General features: G+C 41.8%; 1 protein-coding gene across 4 annotated transcripts in view; it reads left to right on the top strand.

Annotated features, from left to right (window-relative positions):
- The window catches only part of APP (amyloid beta precursor protein), a 279,838-nt gene that overhangs the window by 111,614 nt on the left and 143,750 nt on the right, over positions 1-24,474 (top strand). For all 4 annotated transcript variants that reach the window (XM_088481634.1, XM_088481637.1, XM_088481633.1 and 1 more), the window contains exon 3: positions 20,761-20,890. In XM_088481634.1, coding sequence (XP_088337760.1) covers positions 20,761-20,890 — 130 coding nt within the window. The remainder of the gene's footprint in view (positions 1-20,760; positions 20,891-24,474) is intronic.

Below are 24,474 nucleotides of genomic sequence, written 5' to 3'. Positions count from 1 at the left end.
TTATGTGAATTTTTAAATATTGATCTTTTATAATCTAATGTATAACATTTTATTTGATCACAGAACTCCTCAGTGACTTCCGACATCCTTAATTTTTTTTAGTGGGTGCATTATGCCCAATATTATTTTCAATATGTAGGTCAGTCGTTCTGCAGTTGCTTGTCTATATCAAATTGCGTTTCAAATGAATGCACAGATCTCGTAATCCTGGAATATGCTCTTTAGACCCCTTTGGTCTTTTCTGATTATGCTTTTACCAAGCCGTCCTCCCTTAGCAAGTTGTGATATTTTGATCATAGATGCTCCTGCCAAAAGTACTCAAACAACCACCCCTCGTTCTGTCCTCCATGCCAGCCGTGATTATAGGCAACCATGCCAGTGCTGTATTTTCTATACATACTGGGATGTTATTTGCCTAATTAATGTGTGGTGGCCTTGGTTATGAAGATGCTTGATGATTCTCATTTTGTCCAAGTGTTTACATTTTGTCTTCTATCTGTACAGTATATCCAAAAGTGATATTTTATTGTCTTCTTTTTGTGCGCAAACATGCACAATAATAAACTGCAATGGTATATTTAAATGACCGCACATGGAACGCTGAGACTGGGGAACTGTGAACTGCACGAGGGACCACTTTGGTATCCGGGACCATTGGTTTCTCTCCATCTAACACCCTTTATCGGTACCCCTATCCTGCTTTTCCGGTGTGATGCCCATCTATGATATTATAAGTTGAATTTTAATTTTACAAATGTGAGTGTTCTATTGTCTGAATAAAACTTTCTGTAAATATATACAGTATTGCACTATTTGTGGTTATATCCTCTTTGAGCTGATCGACATTTGAAGTTGGAGTCTCCTATGATGTACCAGATTGGGAATACTACAAGTTGTTTATTCATTTGAAGCATGTGAGTGTTCCTTTGTTATCACCAGTACAAGTGTATTTTTACTATCAGTATTGCACTATGTTTGGTTTCTCTTTTTTGAGATATCGATACAAAGGAATTGGAATGGGAATTTAATACATATTGAATTTGAAATTGGAGAAATAAGCCTAAGAAGATTTACATGCGGAGGACTTCATTGTGGTTCCTTTTTTTGAAAGTGTAAAGAGACATTGTGCGGCAGCGCCAAAGGGTGAAACTGGACTTTTATTCAGTTGTATGTATTTAGAGGGTGAGTGAGGAACCTCTTAAAGTCTCCCCCCGGCTGCAGTCACGGATTGCGTATATTTGGAACATTTTATTATCAAAAATAAATACTAGACACCTGGATCTAACATTCTAGGAAGAATAGATCGGCACTGACGTAGAGAAATTTGTACAGCAGCTTCCATCAAAGAGTAGACAAATATGTGATGTGAGCAGTCTACATCCCTGTTTGATGAACCGTACCTATACCGTTTCATCATAGTACTATCCCATCATTGTGTGGTTCATAATCATCCCCCAGGGCAGGATATTTCAAACCCGGACTGTCGGAGAGGTTTACAAAGACCAGGTAAAACAAGCTGAGCCATTGTGTGAGAGGAGCTTCTCCCTCTGTATATTCGTAAGAATGTGATCTCGCATTTCCCAGAACACAACATATTAGGATGGTTGGCGTTTACAAGACCTACTTCTATTTGATGGCATTACGTGGAGATCAGACGCTACAGTACGATGCACAATGTAGTTGAATTTTGAGACATTACAAGTCAAACATTACTTTAAGGGGGCCATCCACAAGGGCTCTTTATTAGGGCATGCCGAGCACTGGAGCGTGAAGGATCATGAAATATGATGCATAATTTTTCATCCTCCTACTACCCAGCTGAACTCATTCCCTGCACAGCAGACAAGAACCTCCTTATGGACGTAGCCTAAATGTATATTTGTAGACTTTTTATGTTATTCTGCATATGATTATTCTTCATACAAAAGCCACGGCACTCCAAGGCAGATGCTTAGAAATTATTATTTTTTTTTAAATTGTTTATTTGCATAAAGTGACGTTTCAGATCTTTTTGATATGTGCATAAAAAAAGGGTCAGGTGCAGACCTGAAACGTCGCACTGTGCAAACAAACACATTTTATGTTTAAGCCTCTGCCTTTGTGTGCGGTCGTGGTAATATACTCTATATATAGCTATCAGGTAAGTTTGGGTGCTGTATCTGTTTGCACGCTGCTTGTTCAGAACTTATCCCTGATGAAGGTGCACACTCACTGAAACGTTGGAGTAAGTCTCTGTTACTTGTTCTGGTTAAAATATTTTTTGTTCCTTAAAAGTACCATGCTCTTTTCTCTGGAATAATTTATATATATATATATATATATATATATATATATATATATATATATATATATATATATATAAAAAATGTGTGTGTATATATATATATATACATATATAGACAATATTGCAATTATGTGCTTTTATTTTGTAAGTTTTAATGAATGTATATTACTGCAAGCCATTTTTTGGTGTAACTGATGAAATATAATGTGTCCATTAAAGAGAAAAAATGTGTGTGTTTTAAAAGATAGAGGCACTGCCACCTCGTGCCTGCCGGCATTCCTGGTTCATAAACTGGGTCTCAATCAGGCCATGCATCTGAGCTACAAGACAAATACCACTGTGAATTGCCCGCGCATGTCCTCACCACTGCAAATCTGTGTGTCTAGCAAAATGAAAGTATGATGTTTTCAATCCTATTTTGATCCAAACATTTTAAGCTGGCAAACCAACACTGACCTCTATGATTCAAACATGCAATTAAAACTAAATTCAGCCTTACCTTTTTATTCAGCCTCAACCCAGTTAGAATGTCATTCAAACCCAACCGTATTGCCACATCCGGAAAGCCAACACCTCTGTTCTTTCAGCATATAACCACATCCTTCCTTTCCATCCTGCATCACTATTACAGTAGCATCATGTTTATCTTTTATAAACCCACAGTCGAAGGAGGAAACTCCTGCAGACAAGCCTCCAAAATCTCACCACTTTCACTCTAAAAGTGAGGATGTTCTACCCCCAGAACGTTAATACCACCTTCCACAAATACTCCTAAATCCAATATATCAGCTTCACCCCCCCCAATGTATCCTGAAGACTGATGACCTCACAAAATAGCCAAATTAATAGTTTTCACCTCTACAGTGTTTTTTTTTTTCTTATATGTACTCAGGAAGTCATCCTGGTAGCCCAATGCCTTAACCGTATTATCGCTGTTGACTGGCACCATCATACCCCTCCTCACTTTGTCCTTCCTAAGCAGTTGTAATTATGGGCACAGTCACACATGAGTAAAATGGGGGATAATGGGCACTCCTGTATCTACATTCACCTTGTCACCTACGTTTACAGCACTCTACTTGATATACTCTTATATTTAATCCAAATCGCTCTAAAACAGAGGTTCCCAAACTCTGTCCTCAGAACAGTCCAGGTTTTAAGGAATGTAGAAGCCATCAAAGCCTGCAGCGAGATTAGCCTTTTCTTCCCGGCTTTGTTAATGCGGATAATAATGGTCCAGTCAGATCTGCAATTTTACAGTGCATCCGGAAAGTATTCACAGCGCTTCACTTTTTTTCCTCATTTTCTTATGTTACAGCCTTATTCCAAAATGGAATAAATTCATTTTTGTCCTCAAAAGTCTACACACAATACCCCATAATGACAACGTGTAAAAAAAAAAAAATATATATTTTTTTTGATTATTGCAAATTTTATTTAAAAAAAAAAAAAAAAAAAAAACTAAGAAATCACATGTACATAAGTATTCACAGCCTTTGCTCAATACTTTGTTGATGCACCTTTGGCAGCAATTACAGCCTCAAGTCTTTTTGAATATGATGCCACAAGCTTGGCACACCTATCTTTGGGCAGTTTCGCCCATTCCTCTTTGCAGCACCTCTCAACCTCCATCAGGTTGGATGGGAAGCGTTGGTGCACATCCATTTTCAGTTCTCTCAAGAGATGTTCAATCGGATTCAAGTCTGGGCTCTGGCTGGGCCACTCAAGGACATTCATAGAGTTGTCCTGAAGCCACTCCTTTGTTATCTTGGCTGTGTGCTTAGGGTCGTTGTCCTGCTGAAAGATGAGCCGTCGCCACAGTCTGAGGTCAAGAGCGCTCTGGAGCAGGTTTTCATCTAGGATGTCTCTGTACATTGCTGCATTCATCTTTCCCTCTATCTTGACTAGTCTCCCAGTTCCTGCCACTGAAAAACATCCCCACCACCGTGCTTCACTATAGGGATGGTGTTGGCCTGGTGATGACCGGTGCCTGGTTTCCTCCAAACATATCGCCTGGCATTCACGCCAAAGAGTTCAATCTTTGTCTCATCAGACCAGTGAATTTTGCTTCTCATCGTCTGAGAGTCCTTCAGGTGCATTTTGGCAAACTCCAGGATGGCTGTCATGTGCTTTTTACTAAGAAGTGACTTCCGTCTGGCCACTCTACCATACAGGCCTGATTGGTGGATTGCTGCAGAGATGGTTGTCCTTCTGGAAGGTTCTTCTCTCTCCACAGAGGATGCTGTAGCTCTGACAGAGTGACCATCGGGTTCTTGGTCACCTCCCTGACTAGGGCCCTTCTCCCACGATAGCTCAGTTTAGAAGGCTGGCCGACTCTAGGAAGAGTCCTGGTGGATCCGAACTTCTTCCATTTACGGATGATGGAGGCCACTGTGCTCATTGTAACCTTCAAAGCAGCAGATATTTTTCTGTACCCTTCCCCAGATTTGTTCCTCGAGACAATCCTGTCTCTGAGGTCTACAGACAATTCCTTGGACTCCATGCTTGGTTTGTGCTCTGACATGCACTGTCAAGTGTGGGACCTTATATAGACAGGTGTATACCTTTCAAAATCATGTCCAATCAACTGAATTTACCACAGGTGGATTCTAATTAAGCTGTAGGAACATCTCAAGGATGATCAGTGGAAACAGGATGCACCTGAGCTCATTTTTGAGCTTCATGGCAAAGGCTGTGAATACTTATGTACATGTGAATTCTTAGGTTTTTTTTTTTTTTTTTCATTAAATTTTCAAAAATCTCAAAAAAACCTTGTTACACGTCATTATGGGTGTGTGTGTGTGTAGAAGTTTGAGGACAAAAATGAATTTATTCCATTTTGGATTAAGGCTGTAACATAACAAAATGTGGAAAAAGTGAAGCGCTGTGAATACTTTCCGGATGCACTGTATATTGGCCCTTTCTCAGTGTCCGCTCAGTATGCATTTTGCCATTAACAATGGAGGCTAAGGCCAAGTCCGTATCTGCAGCAAAGAGCTGCTGGATATCTGGAAGTCCTGTTCAGCTCATCTTCCCTGATGGGTTTGTGCTGTATAGTGTTTCTGGAGGTGCCAATTTAATCTCACAAAGTTCCCCTCAGTATGATGTGCTGCACTCTGCTACGCACAATGCGCTGGGGTAGGCTGTACATAGCAAGTGTTCTTGTACACCGCTAAGGGGTGCGAGGCAACACGTGCGATGTTGATGACCGCAATGTTCCGATACATCGCGGCTCTCGCACTAAATTGAATTGCCCCATTAGAATCAGAGTTATAAGAAAGTAAAACCTGTCTGAAAGGTTTATTTTTTCTTTCTAAACTGTAATTATTCTGCTGAACTTCTGTCTAATGGAGACAGCACTGGTCCCTCCTGTATGCTTTAAGTGACAGGCACATCGTCCGTCTTCACGCTGGGGAAATGGTCTCACTTTATGACCTCTGTATCACTTGATGAGAGGAATCCTGGTCAGCTGGGCTGCCTTTCATGGCTTTCATGGCATTCTGCTACCTCTGATAGAGCCGTAGTGTCTTGCTTTTGTATGTCAATCTGACAGATGTAGAAAATGACATCTTTTTAAGTATTGCTAAAAAGCAATTTGCACCTCATTCCGAGACTTGTCATTCTTCATGGTGTCGGATTTAGTGATATATGGTCGCTTGAAAGTTACTTGTACCAAGCAAGCCAGTATGTGCGCGGGTTTATATATTCTCTGCGGAGATTGATTACTCAGTGTTTTAGTCTGTCAGGAGCTTGTGAAAGTGTGTTTTCATGTCCTCACACAGAAGCTGACGGCAGTATGAAATAAATCGCTCGTGCCCTTTTTAAAGAGGTGCAACGGTTCCCACCAAAGTCCATGTTTTGGGCAAAATACACTGTGCTTTCCCACTGCGGTGCGATATGGTATAGGGAAAGATTATCAATAGTCATTCTAAAATGGCTGCTGATCACATGCTCCATGCTTACATCCATATTTGTTCTGTGCTACTGTCACTCTCAACAGTGCTACACAGCTCCCAGGGCTTTAGGGAAAGGGTCAGCGGGTATTAAAGATATTTGGTGTAACGTTGTCCAGAGGGGGAAGATATTTACCTGTTGATTTGATGCCCATTAAAAGACACTGCAGCCAGCATCTTTTATGCTGGGTACACACTGGCAGATACATTAAGCGAAATTATCGACCAATATATTGTGTGCGGTTGCCAGTGTGTACCAGCGATATGTCTGTGAGCGACATCGTTCAGACATATTGCGTCCGTTGTGCAGCACAGCCATGGCATATATATCTGCAGATCATGCTGTGTGTACGGGCGGTTAGACGACTGCCCGTACACTTGCTGCAGAGGTGACGGGGTGGGAGAGCGCAACGCATTCCCCGGGCAGCGGGACCCGCAGCAGGATGGCAGATGATGGTTGGTCAGTGTGTATGAACAACCATCATCTGCAGATATATCTGCATCTCAGTCCATCTGAACCCAGCCAGGTCCCCAGCCCCAATGCCAATACCCCCCCCACTGGTTAATGGCATCCGCAGTACTGAAGGGCTTAACCCCCGAGCCGCAGCGCCATATTTGCAAATACTATCGGCACTAGGTGCCCATTGTAATTATGGCCTGTGCTGGGAGCCATGTGTACCTGTGGAATATGTTTGATATGCCGCGGCCCGGACCCGCTCCGGCATTGGTGTGTTAACCCCCGGTGCGCTGCCCTGGGGGCTGTATTTAAGCGCAGCAGCCCTGCACCATCTCTGGCAGCTGCTGAAATGAGGCATGTTAACCCGCTGGTGCGCTGCACCAGGGTGACCAGGTGAACGGAGCCTCTGCAGCCGGGACTTGGTCCCAGGCTGCAGGGCTTGGGACCGGGAGCATAGCTCCCGGCCTTCCAGCACCTCAGGGCGGCAGGAATCAACTGCAGCCGTGACAAGTATCCCAGACTGCAGGGCTGAATGCCACACACAAGGGGACCGGGCTAGCCGGCTCCCTGTGTGGTAAAGCAACAGGTTAAGCCCCACTGCTCTGCATCGGGGGAGTTTGCATAGAAGTGTGGCTGCATGCTGGGGGATAGGGAAAGCCAGCTCCCCAGACCCACAGCACTGTGGCCGGGTAATTAGGAGAGCCCCAGCACCGAGGCAGGGCACTGCAGGGCTGAGTGCCCTACACTGCGGACTGGGAATTTGGAGCTGTTGTAGCAAAGCCCAGTGCTCTAGCTGGGCACAGGATAAAAACACAAGTACACCTGGTAAATAATTATTTATTTAAACCTATATTTCTGTGAAGCAGTATTGGTATATAAGCCTGGTTGCAAGGCTCAGGTTCAAACTGTCTGTTTTTACAGTGTGTAACATATATTTAAACAATATATGTATTCTAAATATATAATTTAAAGGGAATTGCACTTGTTTCCCTCAAAGTTCCAAGGGATCCAGGCCTCTGTGTGGGTTGCTGGATTCCCCCAGCCCCTTCCAGGGAAATGGACCGCTCTCCCATGCAACCTCATACCTGAAAGAGGGGATGCATGGGGAGCTGGCCAGGACAGCCAGCTAATTATTTTCAGGGAGCTCCAAAGAGCTTCCCCTCCATGGCCAGGAAACCCTGTTGTTATTAGCCATCAATAAAACTGCTAATACACACCTTTAATACAGCAGAAACCACTCCCCTAGTAGTGCACTAAATAAGTTTTACTTAAACACGCACACAAAAATATAATATATGGCCGAGTGACGTCGAAGTCACCAGTCAGTGTCTGCAGAGCAAATGCTAATATTGGCCACTGCTATGATCAGCAACTTCCTCCTGACCCTGACTCCCCTGCATCCAAAACAGCTTCCTCAGGCCCATATGCGGCTGCTCCACAGTCTACGCCTATTTGCAATAGTGCGACCCCGCACATGGTGTGCTAAGACTACATTTAAAAAAATGCCCCTGTCCCTCCTATCCAGGCGTAAGTGCTTGACACTTAAACATCAGGTATCAGCCACAATCAAATCCTCATACTTTCATCTGAGGAACATAGCCAGAATCAAGCACTTAATGCCCTCAGAAGATCTGCGTAAAGTCGTACATGCTTTTATATCATCACGCCTAGACTACTGCAACGCCCTCTACCTCGGTCTCCCTGCAAAATAATTGTACCGCTTGCAGATGGTACAAAACGTAGCTGCCAGGCTATTAACCAACCAGCCACGTTCCAGCCACATAACACCCATTCTCTACTCCCTTCACTGGTTGCCTGTCAGATGGCGAATTGTTTTCAAGATCGTCTTACTAACTTACAAAGCCCTACATGACCATGGCCCATGGTACCTGAAGCAGCTTCTGATTCCTTACCGTCCCTCTCGATTACTGCGATCCGTTGACGAAGGACTATTAACAGTACCTAGAATCTCACGGAATTCGTCTGGGGGCCGAGCTTTCAGTTTTGTAGCTCCAACCTTTTGGAACTCACTTCCCCGCACAGTTCAAGAGGCCTCCACTATAGAATGCTTCTAAAATAGACTCAAGACTCACCTATTCACCTAAGCATTTCACTAATGTCCCTTGTGTAAGCTTATTTTGTATTTTGTACTGTAAACGTAAAGCACTTTGAGTCCTTTAGGAGAAAAGCGCTATATAAATAAAATTATTTTTATAATTATTAATAATAACATGGGTGCTTTATGGCTGAATATAAATATTTTTTTTAATTAAATAGTGGCACTACTTCTCTTGCTGTTCTCTGGGATACATTTAAGTCATTTCTAAGAGGTTCTTTAATTCAAAAAGTTGCTAATTTAGTCTTCCTATAAAAAAACTGAATTGGATCTGGAAGCTTCTGACGGGTCAGAAACAAATAAAAAAGCATGGTGTGATGCCCAAAAATTATGGAAGGATTGCTTAATGGGCAAGGCCCAATATATGATTCTTTTTAATTCGCATTTACATTAGGTGATAGACCTGGATCATATTTGGCTAACCTGGCTCGAATAGAACAGAAATCATCAAACAATGTGGTTAAATTAGTTTGTTCAGATAACGATGCTTATGTGCGTACCCCAGAGATAGCAGAGGAATTTGTAAGGTACTATCATCAATTATACAAATCTAGGTTGGTCTATACTCAACCGGAAGTGCGAGAATTCTTGTCTGCTATTTCACTTCCGACACTCTCCCCAGAGGCGAGGGATTTTTTGGATTCTCCCTTGACAATAGAGGAAATCGAGGTGGCATTAAACTCGTTTCCCAATGGTAAAGCCCCAGGGTTAGATGGGATTCCACCTGAGTTATACAAAAAACACAATACAGTACTTGTACCCCAACTATTTGAGCTCTTTAATCAATTGCACACAAATAATACATTGCCCAAATGTATGTCTGAGGCACTAATAATTGTCTTACCTAAACCAGACAAAGACACTACTCAGCCTGATTCATATAGACCTATATCACTCCTCCCCACAGATGTAAAAATCCTAGCAAAAGTATTGGCCTCAAGGATTAACCAGGTCATAACCCAACTGATTCATCCTGACCAGACAGGCTTTATGCCTGGTAAGTCCACGGTAGTCAATCTACGCCGATTATTCACACACAGTTAAAACGGGAAGATGCACAAACCTCTATCATTGTCTCATTGGATGACGCTAAGGCGTTCGATTCGGTCGAGTGGTTGTTTCTTTGGGAAACCATGGAACGGTTTGGTATTGGCCCGGGATATATTAAGTGGGTAAAACGATTATATATGGATCCTGTGGCGAGAGTGTCTGTAAACGGTTTTGTTTCTGCATCATTTTCACTATATAGGGGAACAAGGCAGGGATGTCCCCTGTCACCCATTTTATTTGCTATGGCTCTTGAGCCTTTGGCCTGTATGATTAGAGCTCAATCAAATATTTATGGATTTCAGCTAGGTTCAAGGGTAGATAAAATTGCACTATACGCGGACGACATACTGCTCTTTATCTCGAGATATGAGATCTCTATGCCTAAGGCCCTTGAAATTATTGATTTATTTGGGAAGTACTCAGGATTATTAATTAACTGGGACAAATCCTGTATCCTCACATTCAGGGGAACTCCCCCCAATGATCCTATGATAAATCTTCCCCTAAAATGGGTGAATTCGTTTAAATACTTGGGAATCTGGATCTCTAATACACCTCAAAGTAATTATCAATGAGCGTACAGCCACAGATTGAATATCTCGAGTTCCGTATCCCGATATGGGGTAAATTGCCACTAATCTTAACGGGCAGGGTGAATTTAGTCAAAGTGGTTCTCCAGCCTAAAATCCTCTACATTTTGAATCATTCTCTGGTATATATCCCTCAGAAATTTTTTAAACAGATTGATGGTCTTTTGTCGTCATTGCTCTGGGTTAACAAAAGAGTTAGGATTAAGTTGGACACTCTAACCAGACCTCGAGATTGTGGCGGCTTGGCACTACCCCTATTATGCCGCACAATTATCACACATATGGGAATGGTTAAATGATAAAAATGCCGAATCCTTACTTGCCCTTATACTGGCTCAGTCCAAGACAGGTTTATCACCATTGCGACTGCTCTTGAGCGATAATATACACATAGTTAATATGTCCTTAATTAAGCAAGCCATCACTATTTGGAGGCTAGTCTCGTGTATACTGCAGGCGGAAGGCATAAATCCACATACTCCGCTAGCCCATTCCAATAGCCTTAAGGAGCTCTCGGCCCTCCAGGTCGGAGAAGCATGGGGTCAGTGGGATGTAGGGTCTCTGGGACAGATATTTCAGGCAGGAGTTCTAAAGTCCTTTCATCAACTGCAACTAGAGTTTGATGTCCCCAACCTTTTTTTCTTTACGATATCTTCAGCTCAGTCATGCTATTAACGCCCAATTCTCTGCAGCTCCTTTGACTATACAGGATTCTCCTATTAAAACGTTATCTGTTAGTGTTAGTCGCTTGATATCAGTGATTTACTCTTAATTTATTGAACAAGCATCATGAGTCTGACTTGGTATCAATAAAACAACAATGGGAAAATGACGTTGGTGTGTTGGCGGAGGATGACTTTTAGTGTAGCTCTTATCAGTCCTCGCCTTGCCACTATGTCTTTAAGATACCAGCAGATACAGTTCTTAATATTACATAGAGTATATATGACATGAGTATATATTGAGAGTAGGGGGTAGGACGGACTCAGTGTCCCAAATGCAATTCGTCTGAGGGTACTTTTTGGCATTTGTTATGGTTATGTCCTATAGTAAACTCTTTCTGGCAAAGAGTATTCAGGGTTCTTGTTTCTACGGGTATACCTCAGGATATTCTTACTCCTGCGGCATGTATATTGGCTGTAATAAATGCAGACGCAATTGACAAGCCTGCTATACGCTATACTAATAACCAAAGTATGTTTAGCAAGGGATTGGATGGCAAATAATGGGCCAAATCTGGAAACCTGGATATCTCTGGTTGGTGCAGTTGCAGCACACGAAAAATACCTCTATGCCGCTAGAGATATAACACAAAAGTACTATAGTGTATGGGATGAATGGCTAGATTCTCCGTATAATCGGTCGGGGGCGGTAGTCCCTTCTCTTTTTAACGAGTAGATCCAAGGAAAAAAAGAGTACAATAATATATGTGCAATGCTGTATTTGATGTCATTATTATGTTTATAGCTGTCAGATTAACATATTTACTAATTTAATCTGTATGCGGAGGAGTTTGTAATGTACAGATATTTGAATAGCAAGAAGAGAAGCCACACATTAATGTATTATTTTTTTTTTCTAATTGTTTTCTTATTGCATTGTTGTAATGTTTACAATGTTTTATTAATGCAATGTTTTTTTTGTATATTCAAAAACAAAACTTAATAAAAAATTAATGGATTTAAAAAAAAAACCAAACATGGGTGCTTTATGTGTGCCCCTCCTGTTCTGGTCATGTGTGAAGATACTCTGCACCAACTGGCTTGTTACTCTGCAACACCCCAGCATGTCCAACAATTCAGTTTGCAAAGTTTTACAGATTTCTTTGTAAATGGAGCACACCTCAAAAACATTGGGGAGAAGAGGAAGCAGGACACTGTGCCCGAAAAAGGGGTTTAGCCACGCATCATGTCCCCTTTTTTTGTGATTCTTTTTGCCATGTCCAGCGTTTCCCGAGTTGCTGTCTGCCCCATTGCCTATTGTCTGTGGATGCCATACGCAGCAGGTAAGTGGAAGACTTCCAGGAAAATACATTTTTCTACCGCTTTAGTTCTCCTTTTTTGCCTATCTTTTTTTTTTTTCCGCGTTCTTCCACTGAATCTACATAACCTCGAATACCATTCAGCACTTGAGTGACTGTAAATATTAATATTTGGGTTGAGAGCATTCCAGGCCACACTTATAAACCCTTGACATTTTTCTCTGACCAGATGCTGCACAGATTGACTATTTCAGAGCTGTCTAGAATCCGAAGGGCCTGTTTCAGAGTTGCACATAAAGACGCTGCAATTTCTGTGTTCGGAAATAAATGTGGATTTCGCCTTGTATTCAATGTCGTCCGCATTTATGCAACCGCAACCCCCCTCCAGCCGCTGCTGAAAGTTAACGTCATCATTAGCACTCATTTGCATCAGCCTTATCCTTGGAAATCTGAATGAAGGCGCCAACGTCTTTGCATACACTTACCTCTTAATACCCCACAATTACGTCAACATGTCCATGGCAAACTAATGCTACGTGCAGACTCTCCGATGCCTCTCAATTACACCTCCTCAGTCTCAAGTATTGATATGACTGGGAGATTTATATCTCTAAATCTCACATAATTACTCAAAATTGCGTATGCAGGACACGGATCATTCGCAATTTGCTAAAAATCTGTATGCAGATAGGAACGTGTGCGAATCGTGAGACTGTCATCGCAGTATGAGGAGTCACTTGAATAGTTCAACTAAACCAGTCAAAATGTTTTGTCTTTTGTCATTTTTTTAAAATGTTTCACAAATCAAAATATACAATATATTTTATCTTTACTGTTATAGCATAGAATCGAACATTTATACCGCACTATAATATAGCACAGCACATTCTAGCAAACCTAATGTGAATAAAGGCTGACTCTTTTAGAATGGAATCGGTATGTAATGCTGCCGGATGTATTGCCGGCAGACTAAATACCGACGCTGGAAGCCCGAAACGTCAGGATCCCGACTGGGGCTGGTGAGTACCCTAAACCTCCCTTAGTGGTGCCTAACCCAATTCCCCCCACCTCCCCCTGGTGTTGCCTAACCACCACCCGGTGATGCCTAACCCCCCATTCCTGAACCTTAACCGTCCCGGGGGGATGTCTAACCCTAACCTTCCCCAGTGGCCCCTAACCCCCTCCTTCCCCTAGCCTAACCCTCCCCGGGAGGTGCCTAAAACTACCCCCCCCCCCTCCTTCCCGCGACTAACAGTCCCCTCTTACCTTAGCTCGGGATTTCGGCGTCTGGCTAAAGATAGGCGTCGGTATTTAGACGCCTATCTTTAGCACAGAGTCGGGATTCCGGTCGCCGGTAAATGAACTGCATCCCTTTTAGAACTGACCTGGTCAGCTTTATATTCATCGCTTCATCATAAATACTCGTCTCTATTGGAATGATAATACATTTTGGACAACTTTAGCTTTTGTTCATAAAATGTATCTAAGTGTTCAGTTCGCGCGTGTAACACATCTGATATTCCAGCTAATGGAAGACACAATTTAAGTTGTACCTACATACTGTTGAAATAAAATATCTCCCCAGTGAGTGTCAGTATAATTGAGACTCCGCTAGCAGTTTAGAATTGTCACAGCTAATAGCAGCCTAATTATAATATAATAATTTTCCACTTTTACAGCATTTACACCGTCTTTTAAAGAACATTTATCTGCGGCGGCATTATAAGATGGCTTTCATGTGTTTTTTGTTGCAGAAAAAAAAAATCTATGGAGTCTCAGTTTTCTTGGCAATTTTTAAATCAAATGAATTTCTGATTAGAGGGCTGTTTTTAATTTTATTTAACATAGGACAGCATGTATGAAACTTTACTCTCTATTTGCACAATCCCTGCTTTGTAACTAAAGCTGGATACACACTATCTGATGTATTGTAGATATATTGTTCCAGCGCAAGATTGAAACGATATATCGTACACATTGATTGTATAGTGTGTACGTATTCCCGATGACTGTTCATTGCAATTTACCATCTGCTGTTCTGCTCGGCAATGAACTATGCTGTGCAGTTACTTGCAACATATGTACCTGTAGATTGCGCCGTCCTACGGCGGATAATGCAGTGCATATGTCTCGCGTGATGTATCATTACATCGAATCGCACCATCGTATAGTGTGTACAAAGCTTAAGAAGGTGAGCATTAAATTCAGCCCAAAAGTTACCTACACAATAGCATTAAAATTCTGCATATAAGTTGTCTCTCTAACGCACGTTAAGCACATGTAAACGGATCTGAACATATGAATCATAATATTATTCGTGGCGCTACATATTAGATATTTTAACTATTTTTAGCAAGCGTTGTGCTGCAGTGCACTTTTCCTTTTCTCACTTTTTTGACAAAACAGTATTATATCTTGTCTAAACAAAAGATGTAGCTTTTAAAGAAGATTCAATGCATTTGTAAATTTTTCTTAAAAGGGTGAATTTTGTGAATACTCAGCATACACATTTTTTTCTCCCAGGTTCGCACAAGCGCTGAAGTATAGTATATGATGTATGTATTTAGGTGGGCATATATATTTATGTTAAATGCAGGATACCTAGAAGATTGTTATTGGGTGACTTAGGAGGCCATGTAGTAGTAATAGCATCAATACCATGATTATATACAATCCTGGTTGTGGAAAGAATAACATGATTATCCCTGCTATGTATAAAAAATTTGTACAGGGACATAACCATAGGTATAAAGCGGTTAATGCTGTCTGGGGATGGCGGTAGCCTTCGGGACCAAGCTCCAAAAAGCCGCACTTTTTTTAAGCTTGTCACAGAAGAGTCAGATGGCAGTCCCCATTGACAATAATGGGGACTGTGGACTGAAGTGCTAATTGTCCTTTTGCAAGAGATTTCTGTGATATCACAGCGGTGATACATAACATTATGTAGAAACTTTACTTGCTACATCAATTTATGAAAAAGGTGCTTGATAAATATGCCCCTTACACTTTCTCCTTCACTGTACACATCCTGAATTATGCCGCAACTATAGGTCATAAGCTACGGCTATACTCAGTGACTCACTCAGTTACCTATTTTATCCTTATCAAGCAAAGAGCTATAGTGCAAAGCACTGTAGGTCATGTGGCATCACCTGCACGTGAGCTCTCCTTCTAAGTGGCTACATTAGAATTACATTACATAGCTTTCTGCAATCATAAACCACACCTAATAAAATATATTGTGAAACGCGTCGCTGGACATGACATGAGGGTGCACTGCCAAGTTTAATTTGTCATTGCTAATTACAAGCCAGCAATGAATACTAGACGACATGCCATATGGTGTGCAAGGCCGTAGAGACTAACTGCGTGCCGAGGACATACTGATGAGGGCTGCTCGCGTTGCTAAGGGAGGCACTTGTACCCCTCAACAGCTGATCTGGGCCCCCCCGGAACAACCCCGGATTCAGGTAATTAGTATCCGTCCCACCACTCTCAGCACCCCCGATTGGTGTGGGCATCAAATTCTGCAGGGCAATACAATTGCCCCTCAGGAATTTGCACAAGATTCTGCCCCTCCGTGTACTGCTCCCGTAAACCGACCTCCTTTACCTTATCCAGCGGAGGGTGGAAAAGATCGATCTGAAGAAATTCCTGGCCCGACATACAGTAACCCTTAGAGGCCTCTACTTAAATCTCAAGCACGGCCTAATATAATAATTTTCTTCCCCAGCTACCTGGCCACAGTATTAATAATTTCATGAACTGGGTTGCAGCAGAGGTACAGGAGTGGGCCACCAGTCAGGCACTGGGAATTGTATTACTCCTTTCAGCTTTATCTTATTGTCCTAATGCAGACTCAGCTTTGTATAAGATGACATTACTTCCATTTTCAGTCATTGTAATGCAATCTCTGAGGAATCCCACTTTTACTCTTCTCCCCTCTGTATCATTTTCAAAGCAGGAAAAAAAAGCATTATAGTTGGCGGAAGGCAAATTTGACAAAGAAGAAATGGGTAACATAAAATGAGTAGTAATTTACATTCTCCTTTTGCCTGTAAGTCCCAGGAGACAACTCATGCAATCATTTGTAACTGTCGCCTGGAAGCCCACAAGAGCTTTGATAAGAAGAAGTGGGTGGTTTGATGTAATGCAAAGCTCCAGTTTTCATTATTGCTGCAGTGTTTATTATTGCACAGCTGCACATCCTAAGGAAATAATTTTAGTCTGAGCCATTATAAAAGTGTAATGTTATTCACCAGCTGAATTACTAAGTATGTTCTCACAAACCTCAACTTTAATGACTACATTGCTCACTGTCAGAGTGCAGTCTCTAGCATGTCTTTCTCGCTACATCGTGTCATTCCTGATTGGTGATTTTACCTTTTTTTTTCCTTAATTGTTGAGGCTTTTAAGCCAGGCACTTGATGCGTACCTACCAGTTTTATCTCAGAGAATTATCTTATATGGCACTTTAGAGTGAAACTTGTAACTATTGTTATTGGTATGTATTATGATCAGTGAGGCTGCAGGGAAGCCATTTTGGTTGCAAGCTAGAGATTCAACATCAGACCTTTAGGCAGAGAATTGGGGAATGCTATTGAATAACTGCTAATTTTCCCTAATTTTCTATCCGTGTGCTATAGGGGTGATTCAAGTTCCACAGCTGTTGCTATCACAGCTATTACCATGGTAGCAGCTGCGATAGCACTTTTATGGTAATGCAGCAGGAGGCATCAGCGTGATTTTCTGCCGGCTGAGTCACCGTGGGGTCACTCAAGTCGGCAAACGCAGTTGCTCAGAGGAGGCCAGGAAATTTCTATCAGCAGATGGAGATCCTGGCCTCCCTCCTCAATGGCGGCGACATGCCTCCATTTGGGGAAACGGAGGCTGTCGCCGTCCACTCCCCGCCAAGAGACAGCAGCAGACTGTCAATTACTGACGGTCTGCGTGCGATCACACAGGGCCCGTACTGCACATGCGCAGTACAAATCTTGCACCGGCGCAGAACGGCACAATCGGAGATGTGCGCTAACCATCGGGTTAGAGCACATCTGTAACTTAGCCCCTATGGGTTTTTTTGGGATTGCCCTGCAGCACAATAAAAGGCACCATTTTCTGCAATCACTTTAATTGTGCCTGACCAAATGTGTATTGCAGAGCTTCAAGGTGCACAAAGATCGTATTACCTTGACTAGAAGTGAAGTATCTCTGGAACTGATTTTGTTGACAGCTAGGCTGTTGTGTTACACTGGGCATGAAATGATGCAGCGATGAGCTGTATTCACCCACATGAGTGTTCCTGTCATGATTTCTTCCTAGCCCTCTAAGATGGCTTTCCATTGATTCCCCAGACTCATCGTGTCACCGCATAGAGCGCGGTTTAATCAGAAACACCAAAGTATGGCGAATGTACCTTCTATAAAACTACACACGGTGTACACTAGGAGTGTGTGCGCTGTTTCAGTTTAACACTTGCCGCACTAACACATTTTACAACTGCTCAATAATCTATTTCACCAAAAGTGAAGTAATGGAGAGTAGGATACGCTGATGAATTAAAGATACGGCCGGGAAGGGAGATTCTGAGAGGAGCTTACTGACGTGTAATATTCAATTTGTATTAATTGTTCCGACTACATATGAGTGAAATTCACATGAACTGACTGTCACAGTGGAGCGGCCATTTTTGCAGAGTCGCAAAGTGCCGGTGAAACCATCTAAACGTTCCGCACTGTATTTGTAATTTCACATTTCTCCAAATTTCTAGTCTAATGCAGAGATTGCCAAACTCTGTCCTCAAGGCACCCTAACAGTTCAGGTTTTAAGGGTATCCATGCTTGACCACAGGTGGCTTAATTAGTATCTCAATCAATTTGATCTAACCACCTGTGCTCAGCCATTAATATCTCTGAAACCTGAACTGCTGGGGTGCCTAGAGGTTCGCGTTCGGGAACCTCTGGTCTAATGGTAGAGATGGAACAATGATGCTGATATTCACTGTGCTAGGAATTAAAATACTTCTGCAAACCCATGAGTCCATTGACGAAACGCGTTAGCACGTGGCCTAGTGACGCAGCTCCATTTTTCCCAGCGTCTCATCCTGCAGCTTTGGCACACGGTGACTCCGGCACGCTGTCCTCCTCTATGCCAGGTGGCAGCGTAGGTTGTTTGTTCCAGTGGTGACCAGTTGGACGGTTGGTTTATTGCCTGTGGGATTACTGCACATGCTATGTGGTACCCAGTCCACAGCAGACTTTTTATTGGTACAAGTCCACTCTGTTTTAAACCGGGATTACTGTGATATATGTCTAAATAAAACTTTTATGCACCATGGAGCACCCCCACCTGTTCTTTTTGTATATATAATGTAAATAGCAAAACTGATATAAAGCGCCCAATGTGCTATGTAAGTGCAATATTGCAAAAGGTACAGACAATAATATATATACAGTATGTGCAATTCCAGAGCCTGGGTATATGTGCAATTTATAATATAAGGTGCAAACTGTGCATGTGCAACAAGTGCAATTTGATACAATGAAAACGAAAAATATATTCAAATGACTTAATAGATAGTGAGTTTATAAGAAATAAAATTTAATTACAGAGATACCCTGAACATATAGGGCAAAAACATACAATACATATAATAAATATGCCACTGACAGGTGTTAAAAAAACAGGAATAAAAAATGGAGGGGTAAAAAGGGAATAGCTTATTTGAATGTTTGTAAAAGGTAAGTTCATGGAAGGTGGAACCAGGAGTCTCCAACGCGTTTTGTCCAATCAATAGACTTCTTCAAGGGATGTGTGGCTCCAGCGGGGTACCTGGTATAAATACCCACTTGATAGGACAAACTGGGAGGTGTTTGGAATTGGATATGACCTCACTTCCAGTTTTCGTTAATTGTATGTTCGTTTTGTTGTAAATAAATATATATATATATATATATATATATATATATATATATAGTACACACACACACAGTCAGGTGCATAAATAAATAAATATTGGGACATTGACAGAATTTTCATATTTTGGCCTCTATTCACCACCACAATGGCTTTGAAATGAAACAAACAAGATGTGCTTTAACTGCAGACTTTCAGATTTAATTTGAGGGCAATTACATCCAAATCAGGTGAACGGTGTAGGAATTACAATGGGTTTCTATATGTGCCTCCCACTGTTTAAGGGGCCAAAAGTAATGGGACAAACTAAACAAACCTAAATCTAACTTTCACTTTTTAATACTTTCTTGCAAATCCTTTGCAGGCAATTACAGCCTGAAGTCTGGAACGCATAGAAATCACCAGACGCTGGGTTTCATCCCTGGTGATGCTTTGCCAGGCCTCTACTGCAAATGTCTTCAGTTCCTGCTTGTTCTTGGGGCATTTTCCCTTCAGTTTTGTCTCCATCTAGCTGTTTCCGGTGCGTTGCTTCCGCCCTTCAGGCGCGTCTTTAAGACTCTTGTAAGCCGCGCCTGAAGAGCGGAAGCAACGCATCGGAAACAGCTAGATGGGCGGAAATGACGTGATGCCCGGGAAACACCACGTGATGACTTATATGGGTTGAAAAAACACCAAACACATGAATATAACCTCAGTAAAAACTGTGATTCTTACTATTTAATACCTAAAGTACCTGATGGATATGAAATATATACAACAAAACGAACATACAGTTAACGAAAACCGGAAGTGAGGTCATATCCAATTCAAAACACCTCCCAGTTTTCCCAAAAATAACTGGATATTAAAGTTAACCAGTGTGCCTCCATGCTGTTCCCTTCAGGTGAACATTGCAGCCTCACATTACTGGGGTCATTGCTTCGGGCTGAGCAGGCCCCATCTAAATGAGGTCTGGACGTCAGGAACCCATATGACCAGTGCTCTATCTGGGTTACAAACGTTTTAATTGCATATATCTTTATCCCAAAAATTCAATCACATTTTTTAATATGTGCTTGTAAACCATGCCGCCAAGCTCAGGTGCCGTAAGGGGTTACGGCCAAACATGGTTTTGTGGCCACAGCTGTTTGTGAAAATATCTACTTCCGCCTTGATGGCTAGCCCCTGACCCTGTACTCTCGGAGACCCTGTATGAACTGTTCTTCTACATACAAGCAGCTTGCAGCTTTTCATCTGATGGCCAGTCATGCAATATATTGCGATTTAAGTGGGTCGGGGCTGTTACATCCATTATCCTTCAAATAAAGACCATTAATCTTCTCATCTAGTTCTGTTTTCCAGATGGGACAAAAAAGCTGAAAGTTCTGAAATGATTTCTACTTTTCTTAATGTCTTTGCATCATCTCTCTTCCAGGTCTACCCAGAGTTACAGATAACCAACGTTGTGGAAGCCAACCAACCCGTCACCATCCAGAACTGGTGCAAGCGAGGGCGCAAGCAGTGCAAGAGCCACACTCACATTGTGGTTCCGTACAGGTGTTTAGGTGAGTAGCTGGGCCGATCCCCCTACTTAGTATTCTGCTATGAATGATGCATATTTTATGTTTGAGAATTGACTGCAACGAATGGGAACTTATGCACAAAACAGGCATCATTACCACCCAACACCGATATTTGCTATGGGCAGAGCCGTAACTAGGGCAGTGTGACCTGTGCCACCATGGCACAGGGCAGGGGGTGCCGTTTGGGCCTGTCAATTTACCTGTTTATTATCATTCTTACTTGTGACCTCCTCTTCTTTTATCCCCAGCATCTCCTGGCCACATCTATATATTCCCTGGCCCTTCTCCATGAGGCCATGGCCCTTTTTCAGGTGCACTATCTTATGTCCCTATTTAAAAAATGGAGGGGGGAGGGCGCAAATGCTCTCTCTGCCACAGGGCACCAAAAAAAAAAAAATCTAGTTACGGCTCTGCCTATGGGTACAACCCCTACTGGAGAAGTTTACTTTAGGAATGTGCCCCTACCTTTAGGAAGCAATTTTATGTTGTCCTACTGCTTTAGCCCTTTGCTACTGAGTAGGGGAAGCAATAATGGGTAAAGAGTTCCCATTATCTATTCAGAGTGGGGGCAGCCATATGTAGATTGAAGTAATGTTTATGGGAATGCAGCCTATTCACTATTCATTGGGAACCAGGAACGAGACAAGAAAACTGAACATTTACTTGTTGAATATTATGATATAATGGCTGCTGCATACAGCAGGCACACTCTTTAGAACTGTGGTGTTTTTAATTGGGGGTTGACGGTTTGTTTTCTTTTATATCGCATCAGATAGCGCTACTGTACAAATGGCGAGAAGTGCTGCAGTAGTGTGACAATGTGTTTGACTTTTACATATTTGGAAAATTAACTTTTGATGAGTCTGTGAAGCGAGGTCCTGCCGGGGCAAAGTGCGGACGTTAAATTCTCACGGAGTGACGTGTATTTTATGTAGGTTTTAAAACACCCTATGCAGAATATTGCTGGCGGCATGAAATCTGTTTCTTTTATTATATGTCACTTTGATTTATCATAGCTGTCTCCGTTTTATGACATCTTAGAAAATATCCTAATATAATGTGTGATTTATGCTGTGGAATTATTAGGATTCATATGTACCATTACTATCCTAGTGTTCTAGCTGGGTGGCTGTAATTATTTTTACAATAATACTTTTATGCGCAATAAAATCACTTTTGGTCTAAAACTAATGATTATAATAAAGTAAAATATTAATGCAATATTAGGTTTCGTGTGTGTGTTTTGGTAATAACTTCTCTTCCATGATATAAACAGAGCGCCTGGGGGAGCCATGAAAACATTTTCCAACCACAGAAGATGGGAATATATTTTAGTTAGTGTGTGTGTGTTACAGGTTACAGCAGCCGTACATGAAGTTGTACATCAGGCAACTTTTACACCTGTACCTGTGAATCCATATTACCCATAGATGATCTATATGCAAAGCAACTCCAAATGTCCCTAGATTGCAGGTCCATTGTATACCTCTAGTGGCCATGCTAATTCTTTACAGCAAACTATATTGGTTATTAGTACATTACTGAATTGACTGCAAACCACAAACCAATGATTTAAATGGATAAAAAGAAACCCAAAATGTGTAATCTGTGTCATGCCTGTAGTCAGGAGGAAAACACTGGGGTGGCAGTTCCAGCTTCATGCCAGGTCTCGCTGTCTGAGTAAGGTCTATATTGTCTTCTAGCCACAAGGGAATTCAGTATGTACTTATGCACTTAGTGGGATAAGTGCTATCCATTATCCATAAATAAATGGCCTTGGTACTGGCCAAATAGTTAATGTGGGGTCTGTACTATCCACTATTCCCTAGTGAATGGTGTCTGTACTGTCCACTGTACCAGTGAATGAAGTTTGTAATGTTTGCTAGTTCTAGTGAGTGGGGTCCGTAATGTTGGCTAGGTCCTAGTGACTGGGGTCCGTAATGTTGGCTAGGTCCTAGTGAATGGGGTCCGTAATGTTCACTAGACCATAATGAAAGGGGTCAGTAGTGTTCACTAGCCCCTAGTGCAGAGGTTCCCAAACATGGTCTTTCAGGCACTCCAACAGTTCAGGTTTTAGATATATCCATGGTTGATCAGTCAATGCTAGAAACATGGTAAAATGTAGGAGAATGAAGTAGCAGTGTCAACCATGTTGTGGGCTGAACCAATATATATATATATATATATAATAATTGCGGTATAAGGCTCAATTTAGCAGCCCCAGCGGTGTTGCTAGCTCTTTGTTACAGTATTTTGTCTCTTCTAGCTCTTTGTTACAGTATTTTGTATTGCTAGCTCTTTGTTACAGTATTTTGTGTTGCTAGCTCTTTGTTACAGTATTTTGTATTGCTAGCTCTTTGTTACAGTATTTTCTCTTCTAGCTCTTTGTTACAGTATTTTGTGTTGCTAGCTCTTTGTTTACAGTATTTTGTGTTGCTAGCTCTTTTTTACAGTATTTTGTGTTGCTAGCTCTGTTACAGTATTTTGTGTTGCTAGCTCTTTGTTACAGTATTTTGTCTCTTCTAGCTCTTTGTTACAGTATTTTGTGTTGCTAGCTCTTTGTTACAGTATTTTGTCTCTTCTAGCTCTTTGTTACAGTATTTTGTGTTGCTAGCTCTTTGTTGCAGTATTTTCTCTTCTAGCTCTTTGTTACAGTATTTTGTGTTGCTAGCTCTTTGTTACAGTATTTTGTGTTGCTAGCTCTATGTTACAGTATTTTGTGTTGCTAGCTCTTTGTTACAGTATTTCATGCTTTCCTGCAAGTCAGATATTGGAATTTCTTAAACCATGTACTGTAAGCTTGCAGGTCCCTGAGCCATATTAATGAGCACATATACCTAATAACTGTGCCTGACGCTCCGGGCAGCGTTCTGCGGGCGAGTCCAGTGGTGGATTTGTATGCTGATTTGACAATTATCATGCTGTGTGTAATACAGCGGGAAGCCATTAGAATTTCCATTCAGCAGCCCTTCACAAGTAAACATTCGCGTAGGGTTTGATTATTCTTTGATAGATTCCTCAACACAATGTTTCTGACTAACAAATCCCATTTTCCCAATCTTCAAATGTCTTTTTTTTGGTTTTTTTTCTTCAATCAAGTAAATCCTTTTGTGTCGGATGGCAGCAGCAAGCCGCGACGGATATCTTTCTGCTGCTGGATGTTCTGTGACAGCAGACGTCTGTGTCCTGCAAACCCAGTAGCTGCGGTAATAACTCACAGGATTGCCATGTGACTGACATTGGAGAGTAATATTTTATTCTCATGTCTCATTTCCCCAAAGTCTCCCTTTTTTTTTTTTCTTTACTACACACACGGCCTGATTTAGAGATTTTCGCAAAGCCGATATTTACACAAATCGAGCGATTGTTTGCCATTGCGCATGCAGGAAAGCCGCACTGCGCACTCGCAGCATTTGCATTGCAAATACGCTTGTACAGAGGACCACTCGCAAAGTGAGTGACAGGTAGTCAGCGTTTGGGGGAGGTAATGGGGAGTTGCTAGGCAAATGCTGGCATGTCTGACTGTTATGGGAGTGACTAGGCAAATGCTGGCATGTCTGACTGTT

Source organism: Taudactylus pleione, unplaced genomic scaffold (genome assembly GCF_031769625.1).
Source record: "Taudactylus pleione unplaced genomic scaffold, aTauple2 ptg000276l, whole genome shotgun sequence".
NCBI lineage: Eukaryota > Metazoa > Chordata > Amphibia > Anura > Myobatrachidae > Taudactylus > Taudactylus pleione.
Note: the sequence above shows the minus strand (reverse complement) of the source record. Positions and strands in the feature narration are given on the sequence as shown.